The sequence below is a fragment of the Heterodontus francisci genome, unplaced genomic scaffold (genome assembly GCF_036365525.1).
Source record: "Heterodontus francisci isolate sHetFra1 unplaced genomic scaffold, sHetFra1.hap1 HAP1_SCAFFOLD_596, whole genome shotgun sequence".
NCBI lineage: Eukaryota > Metazoa > Chordata > Chondrichthyes > Heterodontiformes > Heterodontidae > Heterodontus > Heterodontus francisci.
The window spans coordinates 40,552-48,206 of NW_027140726.1; the positions used below are offsets into that span (position 1 = coordinate 40,552).

The 7,655-nt window shown below is 48.2% G+C and overlaps 1 protein-coding gene across 1 annotated transcript; it reads right to left on the bottom strand.

Moving 5' to 3' along the window:
• Window positions 1-4,687: 4,687 nt before the first annotated feature.
• Window positions 4,688-5,111, bottom strand: LOC137360558 (large ribosomal subunit protein eL33-like). Its single transcript, XM_068025960.1, has one exon. The coding sequence runs from the start codon at window positions 5,071-5,073 to the stop codon at window positions 4,741-4,743; it is 333 nt and encodes a 110-aa protein (XP_067882061.1). The 5' UTR covers window positions 5,074-5,111; the 3' UTR covers window positions 4,688-4,740.
• Between the last annotated feature and the right edge of the window lie 2,544 nt (window positions 5,112-7,655).

Consider the following 7,655-nt stretch of genomic DNA (forward strand, 5'->3'; position numbering starts at 1 on the left):
TACCCCACATGGACTGCAGCGGTTCAAGAAGGCAGCTCACCACCACCTTCTCAAGGGCAATTAGGGATGGGCAATAAATGCTGGCCTAGCCAGTGACACCCACATCCCATGAATGAATTTTTAAAAAATCTTCCAAAATTTCCTAGATTCTGGAAAGGTCCCAGTGGATTGGAAAACTGCAAATGCAACACCACTGTTCAAGAAAGGAGGGAGACAGAAAGTAGGAAACTATAGGCCAGTTAACCTAACAACTGTCATTGGGAAAATGCTGGAATCCAGTATTAAGGAAGTAGTAGTAGGACATTTAAAAATCATAATGCAATCACAGAGTCAACATGGTTTTAGCAAAGGGAAATTGTGTTTGACAAATTTATTAAAGTTCTTTGAAGATGTACAAGCAGGATAGATAAAGGGGAACTAGTAGATGTAGTGTATTTGGATTTCCAAAAGACATTCGATAAGGTGCCACATAAAAGGTTATTACACAAGATAAGGAGCTCATGATGTTGGGGGTGATATATTAGCATGGAGAGAAGATTAGCGAATTTAATAGAGGTGCTGAAACATTTTGATATAGTAAATAAGGAGAAACTGTTTCCCGTGGCAGGAGGTTCAGTAACCAGAAACCTGAGATTTAAGGTGATCAGCAAAAGAACCAGAGGGGGAGATGAGAAGAATGTTTTTACACAGTGCGTTATTGTGATCTGGAACGCACTGCCTGAAAGGGCAATGGAAGCAGATTCAATAGTAACTTTCAAAAGGGGATTGGATAAAAAGGAGACATTTTCAGGGCTATGGGGGAAAGAGCAGGTGACTGGGACTAATTGGATAGCTCTTTCAAAGAGCTAGCACAGACATGATGGGCTGAATGGCCTCCTCCTACAATGCACCCTTGTGGGACATGAGAGTGCTAAATGACAGAGAGTGCGTAGGAATAGTTAAAGAGAGAACTGTCAATCTGTAACCAGACTAGATGTTGTGAGATGTTGTGACTGAGCCCTGTTGCTGTGATCCCTCTATAGCTGATTGGAAAACTTAAATGTAAACAGCATAAAGCTGTGAAAAGTCAATCCAGGAAGGGGATTGTGAGAATGTGCAGAGATCTCCGAGGGTAGCTAAGACCATGAAGGGATGCAGAGGAAACACCAGGAGTTAAAGTGGTGGAATTCTACAGGCGGAGGAGCAGGTTTACAGGATTGCGGAATCTCCTGCTCCCAACTCCTTGTACCTGGCAATGGGAATGTCATTGATTATTGATCATGAATTCAGCCAGATAGCTTTCCAGCAGGGGCACAGCTTAACAACGTGCAACTTGAAGCATTCATACCAGAGACATCAAAACACAGAGTCCAACACAGGACAGGATTACCAAATCCACTTTATTTAACATCCCTTAACTAAAATTAGCCCCATCACAACTGCCACGATTACAGTAACTGGAAAGTAAATGGAACAATCTAGATCCCTCAAGAACAAAGCTAAGTGTGGAGTCTGAAAACATCACAGCCACTCCAGGCTCCATTTAATAGGAAGATATTACACACCAGCAGAGAAAAGTTCATGAATAGCAATAGTATCCAGCTACCTCTCAATCCCACCTGCTACACAAATACCCTTTATATGAAACCCTTCTGGCCTCATGTTGCAGCAGGCACTGTTTAAACTTGCATTAGAATCATGGATTAGCTGATAAAATGAACTGCGACAAGGAGGGGATGAGCTGAGCTTCGACGACTGCCTGTAAATCCAGCTCCACGTCCTGACTGGATATGGAGAGATTCTTGCCCTGGGTAGTGAGAATTGTCTGGATTGCAAGTCTTCGAGGGAATGAGGGAAGCTAGTCTATTAAACAGACACCATTGGTGAGAGAAATGGAGGGAACACTGAGAGTGACATTCATTCAGACAGTGGAACATTGGAGAGCTTAGGAGGGCATGTCAGGAATACCTCAAAATGAGGTGTCAACCTGGTGAAGCTACAACACAGGACTATCTGCGTGCCAAACTTCATAAACAGCATGCGATAGACAGAACCATAACCAACGGGTCAGATCTAAGCTCTGCAGTCCTGCCACATCCGGTCGTGAGTGGTGGTGGACAATTAAACAACTAACTGGAGGAAGTGGCTCCACAAATATCCCCATCCTCAATGATGGGGGAGCCCAGCACATCAGTGTGAAAGATAAGGCTGAAGCATTTGCAACAATCTTCAGCCAGAAGTGCCGAGTTGATGATCCATCTCTGCCTCCTCCTGAAATCCCCAGCATCACAGATGCCAGGCTTCAGCCAATTCGATTCACTCTGCGTGATATGAAGAAATGACTGAAGGCACTGGATACTGCAAAGGCTATGGGCCCTGACAATATTCCGGCAATAGTACTGAAGACCTGTGCTCTGGACGGTCAGAGATGATGTCTTTCAGAGGAGATGTTAAACTGAGTCCCCGTTTGGCTTCAGGTGGATATAAAAGATCCTATGGCACTATTCTGAAGAAGAGCAGGGGAATTATCTCCCCCATGTCCTGGCCAATAATTATCCCTCAATCAACATCACAAAAAAACACAGATTATCTGGTCATTATCTTACTTCTGTTTGTGGGAGCTTGCTGTGCACAAATTGACTGCTGTGTTTCCTACATTCCAATAGTGACTGCACCTCATTGGCTGTAAAGCACTTTGGGATGTCCTGAGGTTGTGAAAAGTGCTGTAAAATGCAAGTCTGTCTTTCTTTCTTCTAGTTTTGATGATTTCAGTAACACAGAAAGGTGACATCAGCCATTCTGGATGAAGACACTGTGCAAGAGGCTTAATGGTGGTTGAGGTTGTTGGTTTGTGTCATGAGTATGATACTTCCTGGGGAAGGCAATGGTGTAGTGGTAATGTCACTGGACTAGTAACCAAGAAATTCCAAGCTAAAGACCTGGAGACAGGAGTTCAAATCCCACCACAGCAGATGGTGAATTCAATAAATCTGGAATGAAAAGCTAATCCATTATTGTAAAAACCCATCTGGTTCACTAACATCCTTTAGGGAAGGAAATCTGCTGTCCTTACTGGGTCTGACCTTCGTGTGACTCCAGACCCACAGCAATGTGGTTAACTCTTAAATGCCACTCAGTTCAAGGGCAATTAGGGATGGGCAATAAATGCTGGCCTGGCCAGCGATGCCCACATCCCATAAATGAATTTTTAAAAAAAGCACAGCTACAGGGATGAGCTTATGAAAGCAGTGACATTGCTACTCCCTGCAGAATGAATTTGTGACCCTTAGACTCCTCTCCGGAAGCAAAAATCTTGGCTGGCAAGAATTTAACCCTTTACATACTGATCCTGCAGTACAGAAACATTATGGTCTGCACAGACTCATTTCTCATGTATGACCGGCAGGAAGTGAACAGACATTTCCAGCAAGAAGTTCCCATATTGGGTAATAAGTTCTGGATGAGCTCGAGTTTACGAAGGACAGAATGTGGGAGGTCGGCCATGGCCATATTGGAAAAATCAAACCAAGAGGTAACAAAGGTATGAATGAGGGTTTCAGCAGCAAATCAGCTGAGACAGGACTGGAGTCAGGCAATGTTACAGAGGTGGAAAGAGGCAACTTAGTGACAGAGCGGATAGGTGGTCAGAAGTTCATCTCGGGGTCAAATACAACACCAAGGTTACAAATGGGCTGGTTTAGTTTCAGACAGATGGCGGGGAGAGAGAGATGAAGTCAATGACGAGGGAACAGAGTTTGTGGTGGAGACAAACACAATGCCTTCAATCTTAATATTTAGATGGAGGAAATTTTGGCTCATCCAGTATTAGACATCAAATAATTAGTCTGATAATTTAGAGACAGTGGAGGAGTCGAGAGGTGATGGTGAAGCAGAGGTGGATGTTGTCAGAGTAGAGGGAGCTTTACTCTGTATCTAACCTCCGTGCTGTATCTGTCCTGGGAGTGTTTGATGGGGACAGTGTAGAGGGAGCTTTACTCTGTATCTAACCCCGTGCTGTACCTGTCCTGGGTGTGTTTGATGGGGACAGTGTAGAGGGAGCTTTACTCTGTATCTAACCCCGTGCTGTATCTGTCCTGGGTGTGTTTGATGGGGACAGTGTAGAGGGAGCTTTACTCTGTATCTAACCCCGTGCTGTACCTGTCCTGGGTGTGTTTGATGGGGGACAGTGTAGAGGGAGCTTTACTCTGTATCTAACCTCCGTGCTGTATCTGTCCTGGGTGTGTTTGATGGGGACAGTGTAGAGGGAGCTTTACTCTGTATCTAACCCCGTGCTGTACCTGTCCTGGGTGTGTTTGATGGGGGACAGTGTAGAGGGAGCTTTACTCTGTATCTAACCCCGTGCTGTACCTGTCCTGGGTGTGTTTGATGGGGGACAGTGTAGAGGGAGCTTTACTCTGTATCTAACCCCGTGCTGTACCTGTCCTGGGAGTGTTTGATGGGGACAGTGTAGAGGGAGCTTTACTCTGTATCTAACCCCGTGCTGTACCTGTCCTGGGAGTGTTTGATGGGGGAACAGTGTAGAGGGAGCTTTACTCTGTATCTAACCCCGTGCTGTACCTGTCCTGGGAGTGTTTAATGGGACAGTGTAGAGGGAGCTTTACTCTGTATCTAACCCCCGTGCTGTGCCTGTCCTGGGAGTGTTTGATGGGGACAGTGTAGAGGGAGCTTTACTCTGTATCTAACCCCCTTTTTTTTTTAGATCATTTTACTATTTATTGTCAACTTATGTACAGCTGTGCTTTAAATCCTTGATGGGTACAGCATCACACGAATCCTGTGCCCAATTGCCTTAGCAGGAAGGTTACTGCTGAACTTGGCACGCACCATGCCACTGTTTCCATGAGCACGGGTCACTTTACCCCAAATGACACGAGTCCTGTTTGGTTTACCACCAGGAGTAACAGTGTTGTTCTTTGCTTTGTAGACATAGGCACATCTCTTGCCCAGGTAAAATTCTGTCTCATCCCGACAATAAACACCCTCAATCTTCAGGAGAGCAGTGTGTTCTCTTTGGTTTCGAAGGCCTCGTTTATAGCCAGTAAACACAGCTTTGCACCACAATCTTCCAGGCATTGTGAGAACGCGCGAGGCAGCTGGATCATCCACCCTGATCTAACCCCCGTGCTGTACCTGTCCTGGGAGTGTTTGATTGTTCTAACATTTTCTAACACCTTCATTTGAATAAACACTAAAATGCAGATGAAACATTATTTGATTTATTGATTTTTCTTTTTGAAATAGAGATACAGCACTGAAACAGGCCCTTCGGCCCACCGAGTCTGTGCCACCCATTAATCACCCATTAATCACCCATTTTTTTTAATACTAATCCTACACTAATCCCATATTCCTACCACATGCCCACCTGTCCCGATATTCCCCTTCCACCTACCTATACTAGGGGCAATTTATAATGGCCAATTCACCTTATCAACATGCAAGTCTTTTGGCTGTGGGAGGAAACTGGAGCACCCGGAAGAAACCGACGCAGACACAGGGAGAACTTGCAAACTCCACACAGGCAGTACCCAGAATTGAACCCGGGTCGATGGAGCTGTGAGGCTGCGGTGCTAACACTGCACCACTGTGCATTGACAAAGGTTTAAAGTGCAGAAATAAATACCACTCCCCAAACCCCACTTCCTCACTCTTTTTTTATTCATTCATGGGATGTGGGCATCACTGGCCAGGCCAGCATTTATTACCCATTCCTAATTGCCATTGAGAAGGTGGTGGTGAGCTGCCTTCTTGAACCGCTGCAGTCCATGTGGGGTAGGTACACCCACAGTGCTGTTAGGAAGGGAGTTCCAGGATTTTGACCCAGTGACAGTGAAGGAACGGTGATATAGTTCCAAGTCAGGATGGTGTGTGGCTTGGAGGGGAACTTGCAGGTGGTGGTGTTCCCATGCATTTGCTGCCCTTGTCCTTCTAGTTGGTAGAGGTCGCAGGTTTGGAAGGTGCTGTTTAAGGAGCCTTGGTGCATTGCTGCAGTGCATCTTGTAGATGGTACACACTGCTGTCACTGTGTGTCGGTGGTGGAGGGAGTGAATGTTTGTGGATGGGGTGCCAATCAAGCGGGCTGCTTTGTCCTGGATAGTGTCAAGCTTCTTGAGTGTTGTTGGAGCTGCACCCATCCAGGCAAGTGGAGAGTATTCCATCACACTCCTGACTTGTGCCTTGTAGATGGTGGACAGGCTTTGGGGAGTCAGGAGGTGAGTTACTCGCCACAGAATTCCCAGCCTCTGACCTGCTCTTGTAGCCATTTATATGGTTACTCCAGTGCACTCCATCACTCTCTGAATCCCACTTCCTCACTCCCCCAACCCCATTCCCTCACTCCCTCAACTCCACTCCCTCACTCCCCGAACCCTATTCCTCACATTCCGAACCCCACTCACCGAAACCCACTTCCTCACCCTCCAAACACCATTCCTCACTCCCTGAACCCCATTCCTCACTCCCCAAATACACTTCCTCACTCCCTGAACCCCATTCCCTCACTCCCCGAATCCCACTTCCTCACTCCCCGAACCCCACTCCCTCAGTCCGAGCCTCACCTCCTCACTCCCTGAACCCCACTCCTCACTCCCCGAACCCCATTTCCTCACATTCCGAACCCCACTCACCGAAACCCACTTCCTCACCCTCCAAACACCATTCCTCACTCCCTGAACCCCATTCCTCACTCCTCAAATACACTTCCTCACTCCCTGAACCCCATTCCCTCACTCCCCGAATCCCACTTCCTCACTCCCCGAACCCCACTCCCTCAGTCCGAGCCTCACCTCCTCACTCCCTGAACCCCACTCCTCACTCCCCGAACCCCATTTCCTCACTTCTTCAACCCCATTCCTCACTCCCTCAACCCCATTCCCTCACCCCCTGAACCGCATTCCCTCACTTCCTGAGCCCCACTCCCTCACTGCCTCAACCCCACTCCCTGAACCCCACTCCCTCACTCCCTCATTCCCTGAACCTCACTCCCTTAGCCTCTGAACCCCACTCCCTCAGTCCCTGTACCCCACTCCCTCACTTGCTGAACTTCATTACTGGAGCTGAGTGTTGGAGGAGAATGTTGTCCAGTGACCCCGAGGGGCAGGAGCAGGAGGCCGGTCTCGGGGTCACGGACACAGGTGCGGGTCAGTTGGAGGTAGGTGAGGTTCTGCTGGGTGTTGGGGTCAAAGAAGCCTTTGGTGTCGTCGCTGGGGTCACTGAGTGTGGCGTGCAACTCTCGGTCGAATAGTCCGCGCCGGTAAGCTGCCTCCACTGGCAGGCGGTGACTATGCTGGGGGTCAATGATGCCACCTGTGGCCACCTGAGCCTCAAGGAGGCGGAGGGCATGAGAGGGAACAATAAGGCCTCTCTGCATGGCCTGGAAGAGTGAGATGAGGGCACCTGAGTCAGGGTCAGTGTAGCCAGTGACCGCTCGCTCAGCTGATAGCAGCTTGTCCCTCAGCTCATGGCCCACCAGACCCCTCCTGACTGCCTGGCCCACTGTCAGCTTCAGGCCCTGGGCAGGGTCCACCATGAACCCAGTGGCAGCCTGGGCCTCAAGCAGCAGCAAGCCCGTTCCAGGCCTCAGCCTCTGCTCCAGGATGGCCTGGTAGATGGACAACTTCCTCCCATACTCCCTCACCAGGACTCCTGCCACACAG